The 26844-nt window shown below is 45.8% G+C and overlaps 1 protein-coding gene and 1 non-coding gene across 3 annotated transcripts in view; both read right to left on the reverse strand.

Moving 5' to 3' along the window:
* Positions 1-3547: 3547 nt before the first annotated feature.
* The window catches only part of GNPAT (glyceronephosphate O-acyltransferase), a 36008-nt gene continuing 12711 nt past the window's right edge, over positions 3548-26844 (reverse strand). For both annotated transcript variants that reach the window (XM_036277521.1, XM_036277522.1), the window contains exons 3-16: positions 22134-22310; positions 20227-20356; positions 17433-17560; positions 17048-17123; positions 16643-16794; positions 16391-16521; positions 14376-14599; positions 11394-11636; positions 9274-9353; positions 8323-8463; positions 6812-6911; positions 6636-6729; positions 5988-6049; positions 3548-3842 (exon numbers count right to left, since the gene is read on the reverse strand). In XM_036277521.1, coding sequence (XP_036133414.1) covers positions 3799-3842; positions 5988-6049; positions 6636-6729; positions 6812-6911; positions 8323-8463; positions 9274-9353; positions 11394-11636; positions 14376-14599; positions 16391-16521; positions 16643-16794; positions 17048-17123; positions 17433-17560; positions 20227-20356; positions 22134-22310 — 1782 coding nt within the window. In that variant the 3' untranslated portion in view covers positions 3548-3798. The remainder of the gene's footprint in view (positions 3843-5987; positions 6050-6635; positions 6730-6811; positions 6912-8322; positions 8464-9273; positions 9354-11393; positions 11637-14375; positions 14600-16390; positions 16522-16642; positions 16795-17047; positions 17124-17432; positions 17561-20226; positions 20357-22133; positions 22311-26844) is intronic.
* Positions 18166-18270, reverse strand: LOC118640805. The gene has a single exon (XR_004961458.1). It is a non-coding gene; the product is annotated as a small nucleolar RNA U13 (small nucleolar RNA).

Genomic DNA, 26844 nt, shown 5'->3' on the forward strand with positions numbered 1-26844 from the left:
GGGTGGCAGCCACTCGATGTGTCCCTTCACGTCGATGTTTCCCTCTCTCTCTCTTCCTCTCTCTCCCTCCCACTCTGTCTGTGCAAAAAATGGAAAAATGTCCTCGGATGAAGATTAAAAAAAAAAAAAAAAGTAAAGGTATGAACAAAGTCAAGGAAGACATCAAAATCTATTTTCTACCCCATCCTGACTGATTCCATTCTTTTGGGAAGAGGGATGTAGGGGGAAGTTGTGATTTCTCCTCTGGCTCAGCTGACCTTGGAAGGTGGCAGGTGTCTGGGAGTGAGACACGGGAACACAATGCTGTTGAGCTGAGGTGCGCTCCTCAGGTTGTGGAGCAGGGATGTAAGTGTCCATGGCCATACTAACCACTGCTGGGAGAAGGCAAGGGTTTGTCCCAGACCGTAGTAGCAGTAACAGGTTATACTTATTGCCAAGGACTGTTTCAAATATCTTACCAACATTTGTATTTCTCACAATAACTGTAAGTAGGTGTTATTATCATCCCCATTTTGTGGATAAGGAAGCTGAGGCTCTGAGTTTCCATAAATCACACAAGAACACAGGGCTGGTATATAGCAGAGTTGAGTTTCCAGCTGGACTCCAGACCCTGCATTGTTAGCTATCACAGTATATTGTTTGGAATGGAGATTGTCTTGAAAAACCAGATATGCTAGGTTTTTTTGTTGTTGTTGTTGTTGTTGTTTTAAACTTACTTCAAAGCAGTGGCAGCTCCCAGATTTGTGGATAGGAGCGGAAGGGCTTAGGGGAGCCATGAGGATTCGTGGATAGGAGCGGAAGGTCTTAGGGGAACATGGGGATTTGTGGGGAGCCTTGGGGATTTGTGGATAGGAGTGGAAGGGCTGAGGGCAGCCATGGGGATTCGTGGATAGGAGTGGAAGGGCTGAGGGGAGCCATGAGGATTCGTGGATAGGAGTGGAAGGGCTGAGGGGAGCCATGGGGATTTGTGGATAGGAGTGGAAGGGTTTAGGGGAGCCATGGGGATTCGTGGATAGGAGTGGAAGGGCTTAGGGGCAGCTATGGGGCTGGCTTACAGTTAGGAGTGTGTGCAGGGACATGCGTGGGGCGTGTTGTTAGCACAGGAAGCATGCTTCTCTTTGATTAAGACTCTATGTTTACTTGGGTGACTTGGGAGGGTGTGGAGAGAGAGAGGTGACAAAGCCCCGCCCCCATGCCATCTGTTACAGGTGCAAAGCCACGTTTGGTTTTGGCTGCACCCTGTTTTCCTGCCCCTCCACTATCTGCTTAATTTATGGGCCCTAATGTCACAGCTAGCTAGGAGACAAGTCTATAGTCACTTGCACCCAAAACTCCAAAGTCTTTGTCCCCAAACCTGAAATGTGTTACAAACAGGTATGAAAATAAAGTCACCTTAGTCTTCAACCTTTATATGCACAGCATGAGCGTCATGGAGAAGAAAAACTAATAACCATATTGGGGGTATGGGAATTCTTTCTAAGGCACATTACTCACCAAGAATTAGCTGGGTCTTGGTTGGTCTGGCTCAGCAGTTAGAGCATCGGCCAGAGGACCAATGAGTCGCGGGTTTGATTCCAGTCAAGGGTACATACCTTGGTTGCGGTGTCCCCAGCCCTGGTTGGGTCGTGCGGGAGGCAACCAGTTGACGTGGTTCTATCACATCAATGTTTCTGTCTGTCTGTCTGTCTGTCTGTCTCCCTCCCTCCCACTCTAACTGTTAATAAGTAGAAAAATATCCTCAGGTGAGGAATAGAAAAACAACAAAAAGAATTGGCTCCCAACTGCCCCCGGCGGGCTCACAGCTGTCTCACCCTGGGGGAACAAGTTTAGGGCCTGCTCAGCTGGCAGGACATAATCTCCTCAGCCAGGAACATTGTTCAGTTAACTCCTCAACTCCGGGTCCAGCTCAGCACACGTGGCTTCCCAAGCAAGCAGAGCCACACACAGGGCCCGTGGCCACCAGTGCATGGACTAGCGCAATGGCTCTTCAGTCTGAATGTGCGGCACAGCCGGGTCGCTGGGGGCCACATGCAATGTACCTGCCAGGAATCTGGATACCGGTAGTGCTAGAACCTCATGTTGAGAAAAATGTCCATTTCCCACGGCACTTACATTGCAATTCAAGTATTTCACAAGTCTCTTAGTCACTAACATGTTGATCCCTGCTGCTATGGACTGAATTGTGGGCCCCAATTCAGATGATGAAACCCTGAGCCGTGTGGCTGTGTCTAGAGATGGGAACTAAGGCTGGATGGGGTAATGAGGGTGGGGCCCTGGTCCGATGGGATTTGTGCCCCAGGAGGAGAGACACCAGAGAGCTTGCTCTTTCCATGCAGAGGCCTTATGAGCACACAGCGATGGCGGCCTCCTAGAGCCCAGAAAAGACCTCAGGATGGAACTAACTTGCTGGCACCTTGATCTTGGACTTCCACCCTCTAGAACTGTGAGAAAATGTACTACTGTTGTTTGCACCACCCAGTCTGTGGTATTTTGTCATGGCGTTTCTCTCCAAATTCATGCTTATTTCAGCCACATTGGTCTTTCAGGTTCTCCAAAACCAAGCCCAGGAGATTCTGATCCTTCTCTCTGCCCATCCAAGCCTTCTGGTCCCCCCTTTATCACCCTAACCCCACAGTTTGAAGGCCGCCTCCTGCTCATTTTACTTGTAGCTTAAATGTCACTTCCAGAGGTGGCTGGTTGCTGTGGTTTTTGGTGTTTACCCACCTTATTTTAAACTTTTCCCCCTTGAATTCTTAAGCCTATTTATGATACACAACTTCTCTTCGATGCATGTACTTCCTCTGACTCAGTTCTATTGATTAAGGGCTCTTGGGTGGCACATTTTAATGCACGCTAATTTACTCAACCTTGTCGTTTGTTATGTCGGTGAGAAAAAAAATATTTCTTGGCCAGGGCAGCTGTGTGGCGTGGACATGTTCTTTTTCAGGTCTGAGTGGGTTTTGTCTGGGGACTCCGATTCCTCCCACATCCCAAAGACGCGCAGGGGAGGTGAAGTAGCGTGCCCGCGCTGACCCGGTCCGAGTGTGAGTGTGTGTGAGTGAGTGTGTGAGTGAGGGAGTGCTCCCAGGGTGGACAGGCATCCTGTCCCGGGTGGAACCTGCCTTGTGCCATGAGGTGCCTGGAAGAGGAGGTTAAAAGATAATCTCTTCATCCATCTATCTTAAGTAGAGGTCCGATTTACTTCAATGTTTAGCACTAGGTGCTTTGGGTCTCCACTGAGAGCTTGGTGATGTCGATGGGACCAGAACCAGCTGCGGGAACTAACTCTTGTTACAGGAACCAGCCTGTGGTGACGCCGGTTGGTCACACACTGTTTCACCTGAAGCTGCCGTTCCCGGAGCCTGCGTGGGCTGTCGGGCGAGGGCCGGCTGTGTCCGAGCAGCGGGCAGCGATGCCCGTCCAGCGGCTTTCCTGGCACAGCCAGAGCCCTGCCGTCGATGCCGCACTGTCAGCCCGAAGTCAGTGTCCCAGTTTAACGCGGTGAGAAGTTGAAAAATGTTAGTGACAGCATCTGGGCTTTGTTTTTCCAAACATGTTTCCCAAAGATTGTTTTATTTTAAAACACACAGAGTTCGATACAAATGCCTCTCAAATCATCGTGGTGCAGATAGTTACAGGGCTTCAACTGGCCTTCACCGCCTCTCTCGAGCCCACAGTCTCCAAGTCCTGGGAAGCAGGAGAGAGAAGGGTCTCTGCCTTCACACCCATTTGCTGTAATAAAAGTCCTCGGATGACAGTAATTATATCACCAAAATTTCCACAGCTGTTTGGCAACTATTAAAGTTTTGCAGTTGCTGGTTTTCCTACTGGCGTCTTACAACCTGAGGAAGGAAGAGACAGCATGACGTGACACCGCGTTCACCCTTTGACGACTGTTGCAGCCACTGGCAAGGAGAACACTAACACTGCAGAGTCCAACAGGCGGACGAGCACCGCTGGAGACGCCGGCCCCCCGCAGAGGCAGCGCATCGCAGAGGGGAGGGCATGGCCAGCGCCCGGCCCCCCGCAGAGGCAGCGCATCGCAGAGGGGAGGGCATGGCCAGCGCCCGGCCCCCTGCAGAGGCAGCGCATCGCAGAGGGGAGGGCATGGCCAGTGCCCGGCCCCCTGCAGAGGCAGCGCATCGCAGAGGGGAGGGCATGGCCAGCGCCCGGCCCCCCTGCAGAGGCAGCGCATCTCAGAGGCGAGGGCATGGCCAGTGCCCGGCCCCCTGCAGAGGCAGCGCATCGCAGAGGGGAGGGCATGGCCAGCGCCCGGCCCCCCGCAGAGGCAGCGCATCGCAGAGGGGAGGGCATGGCCAGCGCCCGGCCCCCTGCAGAGGCAGCGCATCGCAGAGGGGAGGGCATGGCCAGTGCCCGGCCCCCTGCAGAGGCAGCGCATCGCAGAGGGGAGGGCATGGCCAGTGCCCGGCCCCCCTGCAGAGGCAGCGCATCTCAGAGGCGAGGGCATGGCCAGTGCCCGGCCCCCTGCAGAGGCAGCGCATCGCAGAGGGGAGGGCATGGCCAGCGCCCGGCCCCCTGCAGAGGCAGCGCATCGCAGAGGGGAGGGCATGGCCAGCGCCCGGCCCCCCGCAGAGGCAGCGCATCGCAGAGGGGAGGGCATGGCCAGCGCCCGGCCCCCCGCAGAGGCAGCGCATCGCAGAGGGGAGGGCATGGCCAGCGCCCGGCCCCCTGCAGAGGCAGCGCATCTCAGAGGGGAGGGCATGGCCAGCACCCGGCCCCCCGCAGAGGCAGTGCATCGCAGAGGGGAGGGCATGGCCAGTGCCCGGCCCCTGCAGAGGCAGCGCATCTCAGAGGGGAGGCCATGGCCAGCGCCCGGCCCCCCGCAGAGGCAGCGCATCGCAGAGGGGAGGGCATGGCCAGTGCCCGGCCCCCCGCAGAGGCAGCGCATCTCAGAGGCGAGGGCATGGCCAGCACCCGGAGCCGAGGCAGAGGCAGGACTTGCACTCAGCCATGTTTTGACCTCAAGCCCAGTATGTTCTCGTAGCTTCTCACCCAGACCACGTGGCTTTCCATCATTGAGAAATCACTTCCATCATCCTCACAGAGTAAGGTGTGTTTAAGCTATTTGCCCCTTACCAAATTCAAAACCAAGTTTCAATGTTCCGTGTCCCACGATCCCAGCTTCACCTTTCCAATCTATGCCAAGGAGTCCTTTGCCCTCTGCTCCCTCCTACACCCACTCTCCTTCAACCACGTGCCCATCTTGGCTTTCCCATCATCCCAACAGACACCCACCTACAGCTCTTCCATGCAGGTTTGACAAAGGTGCTAAATTAGAATTAGGTACAAAAACATAACTGGTAAGAATACTACTCAATGATCCATGCTTTATTCAATAGAATCAGTTTTTTCAAATGCTAACACCCGCGTCCTTCCTAAAATTTCCCCGTCATTCCTATGAGAAGTGATCTCTACCTCCTCTAACCTTTACATCTCGGCTTATAGCACACTCTTGACTCCTACTGTGGCCCAGAAACAATGCCCCTGCCTTCTTGGGCAGGACTATTTCTTTGTAAGCTGATAGGATCTTGGACTGTTCTCCAATTCTGAGTTCAGGAAGTGTAAGTGATGTGGACACTGACCCAATCTCTCACCTGGGAAAGAAGGGATCAGAGTCCTGAGGGACAGAGAGACTCCAAGGACTACCTGAGAGGTACGTGCTCGACATCCAATACCAGACATGACGGGCCTAGATCTCGGACCCCGAGTGGTCAGGCAGGGGGCGCACAGTCTGTCTTCCTGCTGTCTGACTGCCTATGGCAAGCGTGTGGTGTTCTCTGGTCATTTCCTTGCACTTTCCCCTTAGTTTCCTTGAGAAAATTCTAGATGACGTAATAGTTGTGTTTGTATTAAAACTCTATTGTCCGTTTTGATAGGCATTTGGTGCTGTAGTATACGTTCTTGTTTCACTGTATGTTGACAGATAACACGTGAAAACTAATCATACTCAATTGAACTGTACTTACCAAGCATTTCTTCTAATTTTGTTGTAGCAGGTTCATTCACATTAAATATATACTCATTATTTCTAGGAGAAAAAGTAACAAGTTTTCTTACTGCACACACTAGGCGGAAAATCAACTGTCACTATTTACCAGCAGGACTACTTGTAACCAGTTTTCCTTAAGATTAATGTGAAAACATTAAAAGGCCCCCTGCTCCTTCCTGTCCTACTTTCTGGCTTTTTGCTTCAGTTCTTTGGCCACATTAGAGACACACTAGGGAAGTTTACCCACTAAGCTTTCTCATTCTTACACTCATTCACTCAGAGGAGTCAGTATCTATTTATACATACAAACGTTCATATTTATGTGTTGTACATGTACACACACATAAATGTACACACACACCACCCAAACATCTGTCCTATTATCTATAAATTCCAATGTTAGGCCGAAGCCAAACGCTGAGCTAGAGCGCCCCCCTCCCGTGCCCCCCACTGGCCTCCTCTGAAGCCGGAGCCTGCAGGCTAACTCGCACACCCAGCTCACGGGGACGTGGGCAAGTGAAGCCAGTGCGCTGACCGGATCACACTGCAGCTCTCTGGACTCTGTTCAACCGTCACTACAGCCACAGCCCCGTCAGCACCCATGGGAGCCTCGCACAGTACTTACACCTTCTTCTTCTCTACCACACCTAGCCTCACCAAGGCAGCTAAGGCATTTTTCTGAACATCAGAAGATAATACATCATAACACTGTGAGGCACCTACAACAGAGGTGGAGAAGAGTCAGTGGACCACTTCTGTTCCCAGCCAAAGGAAACCACCGCCCACAGAGGTGTGACTGACCTTGATCAAGAAGCTGACTTGTGAATGTCCTAACTCTAGCCAAGTACTGTTTCTCAGTGAAATAGTCGTCTTCTTCCTTCAAGAGGTATTTGCAAATTATCTGATTTTAAAAGGGAGGATGAGAGGCAGAGAGAGGAAAACGGCAGTTAAATACCACAGAACAGCAGATCGTTTTACGTTGCCCCGCTGCAGAGTGACACGCCATGTTAGAGCAGACCAAACCTGCAAGGTCTGAGCACGGGAAGGCTGCAGAATTTTAAGAGCACCACTGATGCCCTGGCCGGTTTGGCTCAGCGGTTAGAGCATCCGACTGCGGACCAGAGTCCCGGGTTCGGTTCTGGTCAAGGGCACGTACCTCGGTTCTAATTTGATTCCTGGCCCAGGTTGGGGTCATGTGGGAGGCAACCAACTGATGTGTCTCTCTCACATCGATGTTTCTCTCTCTCCCCTTCCCTCCTACTCTATCTGAAAATCAATGGAAAAATATCCTCGGGTGAGGATTACAAAGAAAAATAAGAGCTCTACTGAACTTATACCACTGTTTACAATTAGAAAAAAACATTTGCAATAGTACCGACATTTATTAAAATATAATTTCACTTAATGGGCTGCAAGTTAAGTGAATTATCAGCTTAATTTATCTTATGCTGCTTAGGAAGAGAGGGACCAAATTTTTTATAACTTTATTTTTTCTCTAAAAAGACCTAATAACATGCTAGACCCTAAAATACTTGATTTCTACTAAGAATAGTGCTTAAAGGTAGAGAGTATTTATCCAATACCTACTAAGGGCAAGACTTTGTACATGGAGGCTGGCCAGGGCTACCTCCTTAACCAAAGCATGACTCTGCCAGGAAGTCAGGTCCTGGGTGCCCCTCAACAGTGCACAGAGCTGACAGCCAGAGTCCTCTTCTCGAAAATATGTGTGGGGGCCCCTCTGACCATTCCATCTCAAATAACCTATCTCCCTCTGATGTCAGGGGCCCCTCTGGCGTTTCCATCTCAAACAACCTGTCCCCCTCTGAATGCAGGCACAATTCCTGCTGACATACACACCATCCCCTCTCCTAATCACTCCTTAGAGCTCTGACAAACTTTCAGCTACTTCTCCTTGAACTTCTTTCCCTTCCAACTGACTTAGTGTATCATTCAAATCTTGCATTTACTAAGTGCCTACTATGTGTCAAACATCTTGCTACATACTCTGAACAAACACTGTAAGGTAACTGCAACAATGCTTGGCTGTGATTGTGGTCACAGGAATACTGTGCTCACGGTGTCATCAAGCTGTCATCCTCTTGGGTCTGTAATGGACCAACCTCCTCCTGTATGCAGGGAGCAAGGTCTCACCTGACAGGTGAAATCACTCATCCCAGTAATCAGTCTCTCTGGTTCTCCCATTCACCTGGGGAAGATACTTGCCCTATAGGCCAGAAATAAGTGCGGGTGGGGAAACCTTAGTTAAACTTGACATGGAAGGGTAACAGAGAACTTGTGAAAGATTTACATACCTGATAACATTCCACAAAAGGTTTAAAGAGTCCTATTAAAAATTCTAGCACAGTATTTCCTTTCTCTGTAACTAAGATGTCCCTCGTGGTCACCTGAATGGTCTCACTTTTACAAAGCAGGTAACAGCCTTCTTCGAAGTCCTGGAGGGACCGGAGAAGACAGAATGGATCCCTAGGTTAGTATGCGCTGAGCTCAGTGTGTGCAGCCGGGTGCTGGCAAGACAAGCGAACACCAGCTGTCACAACCCTTCCCAGAGGGTCTGGCTGTCACATGGAAGCCAAGGAAGTGCTCAGTGCTGAACTTCACACACAGCAAACACAACATTTATGAGCTGAGGAGTCACCACTTGGGTGATGGATTTTCTTTCCCTTTGCACAGCCACACTCTGTAAATTTAAACAGGAAGGGCAACAGCAAGTCCTAAAATACTTAGAATTATGCTCAAAAGCTGTGGCACCCACCCTCTTTCTCTGCTACGTGACACCTGTTCTCCTTGGCACAGTGTACAGAGAGCTGGCCCCCCTGCTGTCTACCTGGCCTCTCCCCACCCCAGCACCCAGCACTCCAGCTCCAGGAGCCCGATCCCTCATCAGCTGTCTACACCACCAGGCAAGAGCACACTCTCTACTCGGAAAGCAAAAGGCCCCACTCATTCCAATAGTTGTTAACGGGAAATTGTATGCTGGTTGGTACATTTTTAGCAAAATATAGTTGATTTATTTGCAGTAGCTGCACTAACGGTTCAAAGAATGACCCTCTTCTTACCAAATAATCTCAAAGATATTGATTACATTTAACCAAGAATCAAACTAGAGTCTGCTGACTGGAGTGTTCCAGGTCCCCAGTAAGCCTGCTGCACGCTGCCCGAAGAAAGGAGCCGCACTGGTGGACCCCTGTCATTTCCAGGACTCGCGCTGCAAATACATCGGCTCCATGGTTGCAAGGATTTACCTTTAGTGTGTTTCCTGGAAGGAAGATGAACTCATCCGACAAAACATCGTGTAGGAAGCGAAAGCAACTGTAGATATCCTCTGGAAATAAATGCATTACAGAAAATTACAACATTGGTTTTTAAACTTTCAGGGAGTGGCAAGAATTCCACGGTACCAGAAAAATGCTGTATTTCAGAGGCATATCATTCATCTATCAAGGATTAGAGCTAAGGCCCCCAATGAAAGCTATAACCAATGCAAATTTTATCTACAGAGCCAACTATAGTCTAGCAGTTTTAATGGTTGGATCTAAATGACAACCAAGCCTCTAATCAGTCAGTCTGGACTGAACAAGACACCACATTCCTTAGAAACTGGGAACTTCCCTTTCCCTACCCAGGCTCCCCCAGAGAAGAGAGAAGGGTTCCTTCATTCCCTCTAGACTCCTATTTCCGCTCTCTTGACCACATCTTCCATACTGGAGGATGTGAGCACACAACAGAAACGCTCTCTGGTTCTCCAGACACATAGGGCCACCTTGCCCACCAATCACAGAGGCTTCCTCATCTTCCTGACATGTGCTGTGAACTTTCTCCTTAGAAAAATACATGTACAGAAAGATGTCAAATGTTGCCTCCATTTCAGGGTGTTCACGACACCCTCAAAGACCAAGTGTGTGACCCTTAGTTGTGGAGGAATTCTGATGTAGGAAACCTCAGATAGAGCTGAAATCAGATTAAAGTTTCCTGTGTCCTGAACTAAATCATCTGAGCTCCCTGGGCCTATCTCCTCAATCGCTAAATGAGGGCACAGACACAGGACCTTCGAGGTTCATCGATGTGAGAGACACATCGATTGGTTGCCACCCACACAACCCCAACCAGGGCAAGGGATGAACTGCAACCGAGGTACATGCCTTTGGACAGAATTGAACCCAGAACTCTTTGGTCTGTGGGTGACGCTCTTACCACTGAGCCAACCGGCCAGGGCCGATCTTTCCTTAGAATTACCTAGGGAGATTTGAAAAAACAAAACCAAAAACGCCAATGTCTGGTCCACACTCCAGACCAACTGACTCAACTTTTGGGAATGGGATAGAGTCTCCAGTAATTCTAATGTGTGGTCTGGGTAGAGAACCCAGCCTTGATGATAAGATCCTGTGGACAGAAACTGTGTTCTGCTCATCTGCACACTTGTCACTGCAACAACCTGTCCCTCTAGTCAGTACTCCTACCCTGCCGGACCGTCCACCACCCCGCCTACCTGTCCCTCAAGTCAGTACTCCTACCCTGCCGGACCGTCCACCACCCCGCCTACCTGTCCCTCTAGTCAGTACTCCTACCCTGCAGGACCGTCCACCACCCTGCCTACCTGTCCCTCTAGTCAGTGCTCCTACCCTGCCGGACCGTCCACCACCCCGCCCACCTGTCCCTCTAGTCAGTACTCCTACCCTGCCGGACCATCCACCATCCCGCCTACCTGTCCCTCTAGTCAGTACTCCTACCCTGCCCGACTGTCCACCATGCCGCCTACCTGTCCAGTGATGGGAGCTGTTAGCACAGAAAAAGAGCATCAGGTCAAGAGAACTATGCTTTAGTCCCTGATCCTTCTCTAAGAAATTATGCAGCTTTCTAGGCAAATTTTCCATATTTATAAAAGTGGAGTCTAGCCCTGGCTTATATGGCTCAGTGGTTAGAGTGTCAGACCGAGGACCGAAGGGTCATGGGTTCAATTCCCAGTCAAGGGCATGTACCTGGGTTGTAAGTTCGATCCCCAACCCTGGTCAGGGTCATTCAGGAAGCAACCATTGAGGTGTCTCTGTCACATCGATGTTTCTCTCTCCCTCTCTCTCCCTCCCTCCCTTCCATTCTATCTAAAACTCAGTGGAAAAATATCCTCAGGTGAGGGTTAACACAACATAAATAAAATAAAAGGAGAGTCTAGATCAGAGGATTTCTCAGGTCCCTTGGGCTCCCGTTCTACGCGGATGCCATGGACTCGGGGCCGAAGCCTGACTTGCGCGCATGGGCTGCTGCGCGGCTACACACGGAGTGAGCCACACCAGGCTCCCAGCGCTGCTCCTGGCACAGACCCGAGGGGCCAGGTCTCCCACACGTCAAGGCCACATTCCCCAGTCACCTTTCCTGACCCCACGAGCCATCTGCAGCGCCAGCGCCACCAGAGACGGGCGCACGAACACGTTGAGCAGCTGGTTCCTGTAGGCCGAGCACGTGAGGAGAGTGATGTGCCGGTGGATGAGGCCGTCCACCACCTCCGAGTCCCCGACGTCCACTCTCAGAGCCACCCGGTCTTTGACGAGGCCAACAACGTTGGAGTGCAGGAGAATGCTGGACTGGATCACTTCGTCAGCAGGTTCACTCTCTACACACAAGACAATGCATTCAGGCCAATGGCAAAAAAAATCGCTGGGTCACTGCTGGGAGTCTCAGGTCTATGACACATCAGTGCTGGTGACTTGACCTGCTTATTCAAATCCCAGGTGCTGGCCTTAGATTCCACTAGCTGAGCTAATGACATCAAATGTGAAGAGTATTTTAGAAGTTTTATTTCAAAAACCAAACTTTCTGGACATGTAATATACGTATGCACCCCAGATCTGTCAGCCATTCTGAAACGCACATCAGTCCCACTCTGAAAACCAATTCCGCCTCAGGAACCAAGGGTACCCAACGTTTTGTAAGAGCTTCAAGTTACATGATTAAAAAAATCACATACTTGTGAAATTAACAACAGTAAGAGGCCCATAAATATATATTAAAACATGCTACACACACACACCCCCTCTCACTTAGATCAATTTCAAGATGGCAAGAAAATCACTTTGCAACTTCTCAGGTGAACCAAAGGCCTCTGAGCACACAGGCGAGCTGGGGGTTTTCCTGGGTTTCCTGTATCAAAGGTGACGAGAGAAGCGGGCCCACTACAGTTCCTGTGACTCACCAGCGGGCACTATGCTGGCCTGGAGATAGCCAAGGAGTTAGGATTACAGAAGCATAATGAAGAGGCGGTATATGTAACAAATATTCTTGGCCAGGGGAAATTATTTAACTGTTGACTGAGCCAAAGGGCGGGCTGAGGGGAGGAAGCAGGCATCTGCTCGAGCTGGGACAAGTCCGCTGACGTCGTGGAAAGGACATGTGAGCGCACAGGTGCTCCTCCGGACGCCCCAGACCCCGTCTGGACTAAGGAGCCTTCTCTTTTTTTTTTTTATCCTCACCCGAGGATATTTTTCCTTTTTTTTTTTTTTTTGTTCAGGTAGAGTGGGAGGGAGAGAGAGGAACAGAGAGAGAGAGAAACATCGATGTGAAGGGACACATCGAGTGGCTGCCACCCGCACGACCAACCAGGGCCGGGGACAAACTGCAACCGAAGTACGTGCCCTTAGCGGGAACCGAACCCGGGTCTCTCCGGACCGCAGGCTGACGCTCTAAACGCTGAGCCAAACTGGCCAGGGCCTAAGGAGCCTTCTCAGCGGCTCCCAGTGCTGACACAAACGTAACACAGGCTGGGCAAAAGTGGGCTTACAGTTGTTCATACGGAAAAGAGTACAATAATGAGTAACAATACAAGAATAAACTGTTTCATGTACTCGCCACTGTAAACCTCCTCTTGCCTCACCCTGTATCATGTGTGATATACTTTACATACATAATACAATATGATGTTATATAATGATATATATCGATAAAAAGCTCTAGATATGAGAGTTTAGGAATATGGGATAATATGAGTAAAAACGAAAAAACTGAATATACATAACATTCTAAATTAGCAATAATGTCCAATCAGCTGGTCCTCCTTCCCTGCTCAAAATCCTCGACTGCTTCGCATAACCTACAGACCGCGTTCAGAACGCCCCGCGCACAGGTCAGTCTGGTCCAGCTGCTGTCCTTCTCCAACGCCCTGCACCCGAGCCAGCACCCCAACCTTACCAACCTCCCGCACGTCGAGGGACCATGGCTGTCGGGCCATTCTGATGTCCTAACCCTATGCTAGCTGCGCTCCTCTCCCGCTGTTTCCCTGAAGAGCCCGTTTTTCACCAGGACTGATTCCAAAATCACTTCTCTGCAGCCTGAGTGCAGGCCCTGAGCGCGGGCCCTGAGCGCGGGCCCTGAGCGCGGGCCCTGCCTCCGCAGTGTTCGCTCACCTCTGCGGTCTGTCTGCAGCTCTGTCTTATCTCCCGGGCAGTCTTTACTAGTCTGCACAGCGCCCACCCCTGCACTCTACAAACCAGAGCCTCCAGAACAAGACTGCATCTTGCTCATGTCTGCATCCCTGGCAGTACCAGCAACAAGTAGGTGCCCAACACGGTTTCATGAGTGAACAGCAGGTGCCTGACTGCAAATAATTAGCTGGTCTTAAAAGAACCGCATTTTCAACTGCAGTCTCTGTAATTTTAAATCAAAGAGATTGAAAACAACTTAAGCTAATTATTGTCATATATACCCCAACTCCCATCATAGTACTCATATAACTCCAATCAAGTTTTTCAGAATTGTTATTAATACATACAATCCAGTGAGGCAAATGGGTTGCAAATATAATGTGGTTTAAAAAGACCTGCTATGTGGAGCAAAAAGGACTCACTATTTATTCTCCACTCCGCTAGGTGCCAAGAAAATCGTATTCTAGTCCTCAAGATAGTCTCACAGGGAGAAATAACACGTAAATAAACACTATTTCTCGAATAACCAATGTCCTATAGTGACATTTCTTTCCCTCTCTGAGCAATACTTTGCTCAAAGTCCTATGTAGGTTTTCCATGTCTAGACTACAACTTTTCCTTCCAAATGAAGAAATTAAAAAAAGGTACCATTCTGCCCTGGCCGGTTTGGCTCAGCAGTTGGAGCTTTGGCCCGCAGACCCCGCAGACCAATGAGTCGCGGGTGTGATTCTGGTCAAGGGCACATACCTCAGTTACGGTTCGTCCCCAGCCCTGGTCGGGTTGTGTGGGAGGCAACCAGTTGAGGTGTCCCTCTCACGTTAATGTTTCTCTCTCCCTCCCTCCCATTCTATCTGAAGTTAAACAGAAAAATACCCTTGGGTGAGGATTAAAAAAAATAAAGTCACATTCTCATCATGTATGGTCCACATACATACCGGACCAAGTGAGAAAGCCCCCGAAGATCTGGGTTAAGCCTTTCAACCACAAAGTCTTTTCCACCAGAGCGTCAAAGTCCATGGAAGGCTGGTGCTGGAGCAGGACAGCAACGACAAGGACCCACGGGCTCAGTACCAGGTTCTGAATCTGGAGAAGCTGCATTCTGTAGGCAACCTCAGTGACGAAGGCGTGCATGTCCTCCGACTGTTTCTGAGGAATATATCTAAAAGCAGAGCACAGAGCAAGTCACAGTTCTGCTACTGAGACAAGTACCAAGGGAGGGGATGGAACACAGGCCACCTGGAAGGCTTCTCAGACTTTTGCCAACAGAGTCTGCCAGGTCACCTTGCAGGAACCTACCTTTGCTTTACTTTGTCCAGATGTCTCTAGGTAGGCTCTTGACAGGTGATAAAAATACTCATGGGAATAGGGTCCTATTGTTTCTGGTTCCAGGCAACAAAAACTTGTGTTGCTTTACAAATAGGCTAGATCACTTCTGTGAAAACTGATGCCTCCCAAGTAGAGTGAACTACTCTGTTCTTTCTAAACCCACAGGACTTAGAGCATCTCTCTTGGAGAACACACATATCAAGTGCTAAAACAACTGTTCATGTCTACACAGGCTGTCCTGTTTGCCTGACTGCCACTGTCCTCCTGAGAAGCTTCAGGGCACCTGCCAAGTACTGCCACGATCCTTTCCTGACAGACTCCTCAAGCATGGATCACCAAGGTGAATCAGACAACACAGGGAGCCTCCAGAGATAGCTGAAGCAGGAATACACATCTGACCTAAAAGCAAGCCATGTAATAAGGTGGCTTAATGTGAAAACTGTAGCCAATGAGGGTGCTCTGTACTAGGTAACAACCCACTTTGAGATCTATAGAGACAAAGCCTGTGACAACAAAAGCTGACATCTGCTCTGAAGCTAACGAAGCTACCAGCAAAGCACCCTAGCTGCTGTGGGATGTTTGGTGATACAGATAAATCATGAATGATGCTGTAGTCACGTCCTACCGGGCCAGGCAGATGATTTCTGTCTCCCTTGCTTCCTCCGGTGTATTTCTCTAAATTAAGAAAACCTAGCCTGGCTAGTGTGGCTCAGTAGTTGAGCATGAACCCATGTACCATGAGGTCACCAGTTCGATTCCCAGTCAGGGCACATGCTTGGGCTGTGGGCATGATCCCCAGTGAGGGGCGTGTGGGAGGCAGTTGATCATGTTTCTCTGTCATCAATGTTTCTATCTCTTTCTCCCTTTCCCTAAAAAAATAAAAAATAAAAACATATTAAAAAAAACCACAAACCTAAATGTGTACCATACCTACATCTTAAAAGAACCTAATTCATTTCCTTGCCCATAAAACTATACTCTTCTTGAGAAGAGAAACTCATTCCCATTCATTATTATTATACGATCCTTTCTGGGATCCAAAATAATACTTAGTACATACCCTGGCTGGCCTACCATTTCCATACATTCACTTATTAACAATGCTGTATTTCTTCCCACTTTTTTTGGCTAATCCTCACTAAGGATATTTTTTTCCATTGATTTTTAGAGAGAGTGGAAGGGAGGGAGGAGGAGAGAGAGAGAAACATTGATGTGAGGGAGACACATAGTATAGTTGCCTCCCGCATGACCCCAACCAGGGCCAGAGATTGAACCTGCAACTCAGGTATGTGCCCTTGACAAGGAGTCAAACCCACAGCCCTTCAGTGCAGGGCCAATGCTCTAACCACTGAGCACACCGACCAGGACTCTTCCCACTTTAAGCTGGTCAGGGACTGGCTCCTCTGAGAAGAATGAACTGTTTGACTTTGCATGTTTGACAGATACATCCTGCAGCTGATTGCTTTTGGCAAACACATAATTCTTTTTTAATTGAGGCTTTCCACTTCCCTGATGTGTGATCTCAAATAACCAAGTTTCAGTCCTAGAAATGGTCAAGAACCACAATCCCTATTTCCAGATGTTCACTGATTCTACATCAGTTATGAGAACAATAGCCTTGCACCTTGGTACCAAGTTATATGGGCTTCGGCTCATCCTCCCAGCCGCCAGAGACCGAAGGGACACAGGGTCTCCAAAGTATACGTGGATGCTGCCAAAATTTTCAGAGAGAATCCTCCTGGCTTTCAGCAATCCCTAACAGTATCAACACAGGGGAAAAGAAAACAGAAGGAAGTAAATTAGGAAATCAGTTGATTTGTAAACAATCATTTCCACTAAATTCCAATGAAATTAGGTCCAATCACCCTTTACGTACAGTTGTAGATTCCTTTGGCTTCGGAACCCCTAGAAGCTCATACACATAAAGAGTTTCTTCCAATATCTTATCATAACTGATGCTAATTGGAACAAGGTAGGTGTCAAAAACTTCTCTTTTGAAATATGGTTCCATCACAATATTCAGAAGACCTGTAAACAAAGGGAGAATGGCTTTTCACAAATATCAAGGAGTTTAAAAACAAGGGCACATAAACAGGAAGATACTAAAAATATACATGATATACTAAGCCCATAACTATAAAAAGTTAAGCTTAAACAGTTACACTTATGAAAAAAACAGTATCTTGCAAAAAAAAGTGTAAAGTACTATTTAGCAGCTGTTACGACGTCACACGTAAAGCCTTTGGGTCTGCAGTTTTCCTCCAGTCTGTAAGTGACCTACCAAATTTAGGAGTCAATGTCTTGGCAGAGCGGCTTCTTGTCCCTTCGAGGAAAAATTCAACAGGAGCATAACCATTCTTTAAAGAGAAAACACAAACAAACAAAACAAAACACAAAACCCGTTGCCTGCGCTCAAAGAATAAATGTTTCTTTTGATTCCTTCCCCCAGCTCCCGCCCCAGCCCTCTGAACAAACACTGCTTACAGTGAGACTCCAACAAGAGAGTCACACGGAGTAAACAGACTGCTGAGTTCTGCTCATTGCTTCCAGGGAGAAATATAGCTAAGTGGTCCATTCAGATGTTAAGAATTTAAATAAGATCTTACAGCAAATTTCAGTGAAAAGAAAATATAGATTGAAAGAGCTTGGTATTTATTTGTATTTACCCGTAACATGGTTTTGACATATTCGGAGAACACAGCCCAATAGAGTCTATTGCCACCGAAGGTGCGCCGCATGAAGAAGGCACCCGACATCCGCAGCAGCTCCCCAATCATTTTCATTCCTAGGAAGTCTAACACACAAAGAAGGCTTAACACTGACTTGCAGAGCCTGAAACTTTCTGTAAAGATCTAAACTCTGTTAAGAAGGATTTCATGTATGTAAGACAGCCCTGTGATATTAATGACTATACTTTCTGAGATCAAAATCTCCAAGAAGAGACGTCAATAGAATTAAGGAAAAGAAGGGACTCCGTGGGCAGGTGCTCGTTGGGAGAGTACTTTGTGCCCTCCGTGCACCTCTGCATTTACAACCAGACCAGCTAGACAGAGGGGACAGCAGGCAATGTGACAACCGTAACAATGTCATCAGGCTGACGTCTTTAGTCAGCACTGCTGTTGAACTTGACAGACCAACATGTGTCCACCATGCTCTGGACAGCCAGGCCAGACAAGCTCTCACCTTCCCTCTCTACCCGTCAGGTAAAAAGACCCAGCTTCTTTGAGTGGCACGAATTTCATAAAGCAAACCCAGAGTTAAGAGGAGGAGTTCCAGCATCACTTACACAGTACTCCTTCTTTACATTCTCCCTCATTTTCAAATCACTTCCTCATATGTCTATACAGTGAAATGCTGTTAAAGTACATAAGTTCCAGCAATTTTATTTTATTTTTTTTAAGTCAGATGCGTAATGTGCCAAAGTTGTAACAAGGTTTAGTGGGAGGCACATCTCATACAAATGTATGAAGGTCCAATCATCACCCTTATGAACTACAACGGGATCCTTCCCGCAGTTTTTTTTTTACCTCACTGTTTACTGTACTGATTAACAAAGGTATATGTTTAAATCCCAGCTTCCCTGGCTACCTTAAAAGATGATAAATAAATAATTTAGTTGCCTTAGCAATCCTACTTTTGGGAATCAATCCTACAGGACATAAAATATCTTGTAAAATTATCTATAACCGCAAATCTAAATTACATCTACACAACTGAATATTATTTAGCTACTAAAAATTTCAGACACATAGATGGACTCTTATCTTACACTATATACAAAAATGAACTCAAAATGGCCCAAAGACCTAAATGTAAGACTAGACCTATAATAAACACGGGAAAGCTCCATGACATTTGATGTCACAGTTATCTTGGATGTGACACCAAAAGCACAGCAAACAAATGGGAAAAACAGGTAAATCGGGCTATATCAGAATTAAAAACTTCTGTGCACCAAAGGACACAATCAATAGAGTGAAAAGTTGACCCACAGAATGGGAGAAACTATCTGCAAATCATATATCTGACAGGAGGTTAATATCCAGAATATATAAAGAACTCCTAGAACTCAACAACAAAAAACAAACAACTGAATTTAAAAATGGGCAAAGTACTTGAATAGATATTCCTCATAATAAGATAATAATGAGATACCACTGCACACCAATTAGGATGGCTATCGTGTGTGTGTGTGTGTGTGTGTAAGAGAGAGAGAGAGAAACCAAAAAATAACAAGCATTTGCGAGGCTGTGGAGAAACTGAAATCCTTCTGCACTGTTAGTAGGAATGTAAAATGGTGTGGCCACTATAGAAAATAATATGGAGGTTCTCAAAAAATAAAAAATAAAATTATCGCCCTGGCCGGTTTGGCTCAGCGGTTAAAGCGTCGGCCTGCGGTCCGGAGAGACCCGGGTTCGGTTCCTGCTGGGGGCATGTACCTCGGTTGCAGTTTCTCCCCGGCCCTGGTTGGTCGTGCGGGTGGCAGCCACTCGATGTGTCCCTTTCGCGTCGATGTTTCTCTCTCTCTCTCTTCCTCCTGCTCTATCTGAACAGGGAATGGAGAAGTGTCCTCGGGTGAGGATAAAAAAAAAAAAAAAAAAAATTATCACAGAACCCAGCAATTCTACTTTTGAGAATACACTGGAACAACTGAAAGCAAAGACTCAAACAGATATTTGTACATCTATGTCCATAGCAGCATTATTCAAAATAGCCAAAAAGTGGAAGTGGCCACCAATGAATGAATAGATAACAAAATGTGGTATATGCACACAATGGGATATTATACAGCCTTAAAAAGGAAGGGAATTCTGACACACGCTATAAAACATGGATTAACCTTGAAAACATTATGCTGAGTGAAATAAGCCAGTCACAAACGGTCAAATACTGCATGATTCCACTAACATGCCGTATGTAGAGGAGTGAAATTCACAGAGACAGAAAGTAGAATGGTGGTTGCCAGGGGCTTGGGGAGAGTACAACGGGGAGTTATAGTTTAATGGAGTCAGTTTCAGTTTCGCAAGATGAATGGTGGTGATGGTAGTACAATCATGTGAATGCACCTGATGCCACTGAACTGTATGCTTAAAAGTGGTTCAGACGGTAAATGTTATTTTTGTGTATTTCACCACAATTAAAAAACATTACAGAAGTCAGATCTATCTAATTATTAAATTTATTAATTTGATATATTATTAAATTTAAAAAAGCAAAAGGCAGGTAATACAGAAAGGTCACATGATCTCGTTTCTCCACCGAAAGCAGAGCCCGAGGCGCACAGGTCTCGCGGGTCCGTGCTGGCACCGTACAGAAGGACACAGCCGACCACACCTGCGACTGAGCGAGGAAGGGAGCGGCTCTCCTCACCATCTTCCTCAAATAGCTCAGTCTTGTCAAACTCATTCCAGGGTACATTTTAATTTTTACAATAAGAAAAAGCAGAAAAACAATACATACCCATTCCTGCTGCTATGACTGGTACAGGTAAATCATAGTTGTATAAAAGGAAAGACAACATCAGAAAGTCGATGTAACTTCGATGACTAGGCAGCAGAATCACTGGATGCTCCTGGATGGCTCGTTGTAGCTTTAAAATAAATAAATGCAATGTTTTTTATAATTTTAGTTTCCATATTATTAAAACCATATCTCAAATCAGAACACAGAAGAATGTGTATATGTATAGAGGGAATTAATACTGTTTTTCTGCCTCCTATACTACTCACATAATCTTATTTTAGAGTTCTAGATAAATAACCTCACGTAATGCAAGAATACTAAAAATCCAAATTTTTATGGATCATAGTAACAGTGATGACCACTAATGTATATTAGCTGGGTACCATATTAAACGTTTTATGTAGTAAGCATTTTACAAATATTGTTTAATACCACATATTTGTGAATAGCCGTAGCTTCCTGGTTTGTGACAGGGTCACGCATCTAACAAATGGCAGAGCTGGGAACAGACTGAAGTCAGCCTGAATTAAAAAGTCAGCTGTGAACTGCTGCAGACTGGCTGTCCATAGTAAGAGAGAACAAATGTTTCTGGGGCAGATTAAAAACAAAATCTATGAATTTTTAGGACAAATGAGAGGGACAATATTGCTGGGGACAATGGGTGCACGTAGCTGGGAGGCATGCATTTCAGCTTCCAATGTATTCCTGGGGCTGTCAGCCTCAAGAGTGTTCACGGTGTGAATGTGTTATCTGTTTTTCTGAAATCTAAGTATGACTAACTCAGGCAAGGTAATTTGTGCTCAGTTAAGACATGGCCAGTCAACATGCCCTGGTTCCAAACACTGTGCCAGACATTCTTTGGCAGAGATTCAGAGATTAAGTAAGCAATCTAAAGATAGTGATAGGAAGAAGAAGTTGAGTAAAAATAATCTTTATAGGAAAAATCAAACTATTAAATAACAGAGTGATAGAATTAGAAAAATCACCATTTGGCAATCATTATAGTAATGACTGATTTGGGCAAAAATCATCAGTGGATGTAAAAAATAGTGGAGGAAATTATGATCAAAAACAGAACACTTAACAATTCTCAAAGTATCTCTCCTTAAGATACTCACTAGTTGCAAAGGGAAAAACAGTACTTTACAGTGGAGAAACGTGAAGAATACCGGATACTACCTTAACCAACTAGCACAAGTGAGCATCACCCTAACGGGACCAGCAGACACCATGTACCCTGACCTGATGCACTGAGAAGGATGCAGCACTGCTTCTGAGGTGTGCCTGCCAAAGTACACAACTGAGCCCAGAGCTGAGAAAACATCACTCTGCCAAATCAGCAGACACTATAGAATAACTGGTCTGTTCTCTTCAAAAATATCATGAAACACAAAGACTGAGGAACTGTTCCAGATTAGAAGTCTGCAGTGACATGGCAGCTAAAGGTAACAACACATGCTGCAGGATTTCCTTTCGCTAGGACCACTGGTGAAATACGAGTAAGGTTGTGTCATTAGTAATACAGCAATGTTAATTTGTTTATTTTGATAACTGCACCATGAAAGAATGTCCTTGTTCATAGGAAAGACACACCAGAGTACTGAGGAAAGGATAAAGGAAATGCAGGGGAATCTAGGTGAAGCATATGCAGAAATTATTTGTATTACTTCTATCACTTAGTGAACATCGGACATAAGCTTCATCTGTAAGTCTTACCTAAGTTAGCCTGAAGTCTGTAGGTTTGAAGGTCAACAGAGAAAACACCACCCTCCAGAACGGCAGAGCCTCTTCTGCGGGACAGGAGCCCGATGACGAGGCCTGCCCATTTAGTGAGGGGTGAGAAGACTGGGAGTTGACCGAACAGTGAGGGGTGAAGAAAAGACTGTTTAACAAGCAATACTCACTTTCTGAATACCTTCTTCATTTACACACACTTTTGAGTAAATTTGTTTAAATATTTTACTCAGGGCAAAAGCAAAAAACCGGATGGCTCCCAGACGCAGCTTGTGGCTCATTTCATCCAAGATCTGACAAGCTTCCTCTCGGAGGACATCCACGGACTGGAGGGATTCCTTAGAGAGCTAAAAGGAAGAAGAAAGTGAGGGTAAATTTCTGGAAAAAAGAAGCCAGAGCTCTTTTTACTCAAACCAGTTCCAAGTGACAAGTTCCAAATAGGACAATACTGTGGAACTTAAAAATGGTATGTTTTCTTCCTAATTTAAATGAACATAGTTTATTTTCCAACAAAACAAAAATAGATAAATGATCCTATTTAGACAAGTTTAAAGACTAGAAATACAAAGAGAATTTGGCTTTGCAGGATAGCATTTTAGACTGAGGAGAACATCTCACCTTTCCATGGGATGTACTAATAAGCTCATACCCCAGGAGCCAATGCCCTAGAACACACATTTAGTGGAACCTTTCAGTAGACTACTGCAGTGCTTCATCTGCTTGCTCAATGCCATGACAAGGTAATATACAAGGTAAAAATACAAGACTACACTGAAATATCATTCAGACTACATCAGATATAAAGGACACCCCCAAGCTATCAACGATCCCACAAGGGAACTCTCTTTACTCATATGGCAGACCTATCTTTTTTTTTTTTTTTTTTTTAATTTTTTTTTTTTTGTCCTCACCCGAGGACATTTTTCCATTTTTTTTTGTTCAGGTAGAGTGGGAGGGAGAGAGAGGAAGAGAGAGAGAGAGAGAGAAACATCAACGTGAAAGGAACACATCGAGTGGCTGCCACCCGCACGACCGACCAGGACCGGGGACAAACTGCAACCGAGGTACACGCCCTTAGCGGGAACTGAACCCGGGTCTCTCAGGACTGCAGGCCGACGCTCTAACCGCTGAACCAAACTGGCCAGGGCTGGCAGACCTATCTTTTGATAAAGAGAACAAAATATTGGCTGATTGTCTAGGGCCTGGAGATGAACAAGTCACAGTTTCTTCCCTCAAGGATGTCCAATGTAATCCTTTTAACTTCCTCCAAACAAGCACTTTGAAAAAGAGTGAAGTCTGTGTTATACGATATTTATCCAGAACGCTTCATTTTAGGATGAGGCACAGAAGATCAGAGAATGGGATATTGGATCCCCAAATCCTGCAATTACATGCAGAGAAAAAGTAGCTTACCTTTTTTCCAATACTAAAGTGAAATTAACATAACATAAAATTAGCCTTTTTTAAAAACTGATTTTTAGAGAGAGGGAGGGAGCTTGTGTGTGTGTGTGTGTGTGTGTGTGAGAGAGAGAGAGAGAGAGAGAGAGAGAGAGAGAAAGAGAGAGAAACATTGTTTTGTTGGTCCACTTATTTATGAATTCATTGTTTGCTTCTTGTATGTGCCCTTACCGGGGATCAAACCCGTAACCTTGGCATATCATGACAACACTCTAACCAACTGAGCTACCTGGCCAGGGCTAAATTAGCCATTTTAAAGTAAGTGACCCAGTGGTATTTAGTACATTCACCAATGTTATGCAATTATCTTCTATCTCACTCCATAGCTTATCTTTTGGAGGGCTCAGGTCAACAGGCCCAAGAGTGTGGAACTAGGATAAACTGTTTCCTCTTCACCTGTATTCCTCTATTTTTCTCTGAGAGTAACTCAACAAGAAAGGTTTCGTAACATGGTCAGAAGAGAACCCACACTGAATATAAATGGACTGAAAATGTAGTGAAAAGACCTGGCCAGTGTGGCTCAGTTGGTTGAGTATCATCCATGCACCAAGAGGTCGCCGATTCAGTTACAGGTCAGGGCACATGTCCGGGTTTGGGGTTGGATCCCCAGAAGGGAGTGTGCAGGAAGCAGCTGATCAGTTTCTCTCTCTCTCTCTAAAAATCAATAAAAATGTCTTTAGCCCTGGCTGGTTTGGCTCAGCGGTCAGAGGATCGGCCTCTGGTCTAGAGAAACCCGGGTTTGGTTCCCACTAAGGGCATGTACCTTGGTTGCAGTTTGTCCCTGGCCCTGGTTGGGTCATGTGGGCGGCAACCACTCGATGTGTCCCTTTCACGTCGATGTTTCTCTCTCTCTCTCTCTCTCTTCCACTCTCTCCCTCCCACTCTATCTGAACAAAATATCAAAAAATGTCCTCGGGTGAGGATACAAAAAAATCTTTAAAAAGATATGTAATAAATAGGAGGCTGGGGAGTAAAGACAGTGGCCACAGAAAGAATAGCTGAAAAGTTTGAATGAGAGAAGGAGGACAACAGTTGAAGCAAAAATACTTTCCAGGTTGGAAAGCCTCGGACTTGTTTTTACAATCATCCCATTTCTTAAAATTATGATAATATGCATAATATAAAATTTGCCATTGTAATCATTTTAAAGTGTATAGACCTGTTTAAAGACTAAAGGGAAGGGCAACCAAGAACCAAAGGCTGCAGAGAGGACAGAGGAGGCCTGGCAGAGGTCTGCCCTGCACAGAACTCAGCTCTCCCACACTCGTCCCTCCCTCCTCAAGTTCCCTAGCTCAGTGAATAGCTGCAGCATCCTTGCTTCTTCCCTTCACTTAATAATGTCTACTTTACCTCTCGAATTTATTTTAATAACCTCAAACTTATTTGCCAAAATCCTTAAGTGATAATGAAACTATTTTTGATATTCTCAAAAGGTAGCTCCTACTAGTTTAACAGTGCTTTTCCCCTGGGCATATCTGGGCTTTTTTTTTTTTAATCCTCACCCGAGGACATTTTTTCATTTTTTTGTTCAGATAGAGTGGGAAGGAGAGAGAGGAAGAGACAGAGATAGAAACATTGATGTAAAAGGGACACATCGAGTGGTTACCACCGCAGGACCAAATTGGGGCCGGGGACAAACTGCAACCAAGATACGTGCCCTTATTGGAAACTGAACCTGGGTTTCTCTGGAGCGTAGGCCGACGCTGTAACTGCTGAGCCAAACCGGCCAGGGCCATATCTGGACTTTTTATCAAGAGAACAATTAAAGTCATGGTATTATGATTACTCAAAGGTCTTTCTAAAAGATCGCTGATTAAGTTAAAACTATTTAGCGAATCATAACAAATGGCTTTTCAGAGACAGGAACAAAACAAAATCTTTTCTATTCATAAGAGGCGTAACCTACATGCTTTGTACCATTATAGGGGTACTTTTCTTCAGAGTATAGTCCTTGGAAGACTCATGGTCTACTAGAAAGCTTCCATTAATCACACACTATGACTATGACACGGAGACTTCCATGACAATGTCTCCAGGTACACATAGAGGAAACTACATTATTTAGAGTGTGGTAAAGGCCTTCGTTAACAGGGAATGAAGGCTGGGAGCAGAGACTACGTCTTCACAAAAATGGGGAACAGGATGATACTGTAGCTGGCTGTTAATACGGACCACAGTTTCTCCTTATGGACCAATACTCCTTATAACATAAACTGTGCCTTAATTATTGCTTATTTAAAATCACATTTTACTGGAAGTCTTAGCCACAGCAATCAGACATGAAGAAAAAATAAAAGGGATCCAAATTGGAAAGGAGGAAGTGAAACTGTCATTATTTGCAGATGACATGATATTGTACATAGAAAACCCTAAAGACTCCATCAAAAATCTATTAGACTTAATAAATGAATTTGGCAAAGTAGCAGGATACAAAATTAACGTCAAGAAATCGACGGCATTCTTGTACATCAATGATGAACTCACAGAAAGAGAAACTGAAAAAACAATCCCATTTACCATCGCTCCAAAAAAATTACGATACCTAGGAATAAACTTAACCAAAGAAGTAAAGGACCTATTTGCAGAAAACTACAGGTCATTGAAAAAAGAAATAGAGGAAGATATAAAAAAGTGGAAGAACATACCCTGTTCATGGATTGGAAGAATTAACATAATTAAAATGTCCATACTACCCAAAGCAATCTATAGATTCAATGCAATCCCCATCAAAATACCAACGACATATTTCATAGAACTAGAACAAATACTTCAAAAGTTCATATGGAACCAAAAAAGACCCCGAATAGCCACAGCAATCTTGAAAAAGAAGAACAAAGTTGGAGGGATCACATTACCAGATATCAGGTTATACTACAAAGCGACTGTAACCAAAACAGCCTGGTACTGGCACAAGAACAGGCATATAGACCAGTGGAACAGAACTGAAAACCCAGAAATGGACCCAAGGCAATACGCTCAATTAATATTTGACAAAGGTGGCAAGAGCATACAGTGGAGTAAAGACAGCCTCTTTAATAAATGGTGTTGGGAAAATTGGACAGCTACATGCAAAAAAATGAAACTCGACCATCAACTTACACCATACACAAAAATAAACTCAAAATGGATAAAAGACTTAAATGTGACCCGTGAATCCATAAAAATTCTAGAAGAAAATGTAGGCAACAAAATTTCGGACATCATACGGAGCAGAATTTTCACTGATACATCACCTAAGGCAACAGAAATAAAGGAGAAAATGAACACATGGGACTACATCAAACTAAAAAGCTTCTGCACAGCAAAAGAAACGATCATCAAAATGGAAAGGCAACCCACTGTATGGGAGAACATCATTGCCAATGATGTATCAGATAAGGGGTTAATTTCCAATATATACAGAGAGCTCACACAACTCCACAA

Source organism: Molossus molossus, unplaced genomic scaffold (genome assembly GCF_014108415.1).
Source record: "Molossus molossus isolate mMolMol1 unplaced genomic scaffold, mMolMol1.p scaffold_m16_p_23, whole genome shotgun sequence".
NCBI classification, from domain to species: domain Eukaryota; kingdom Metazoa; phylum Chordata; class Mammalia; order Chiroptera; family Molossidae; genus Molossus; species Molossus molossus.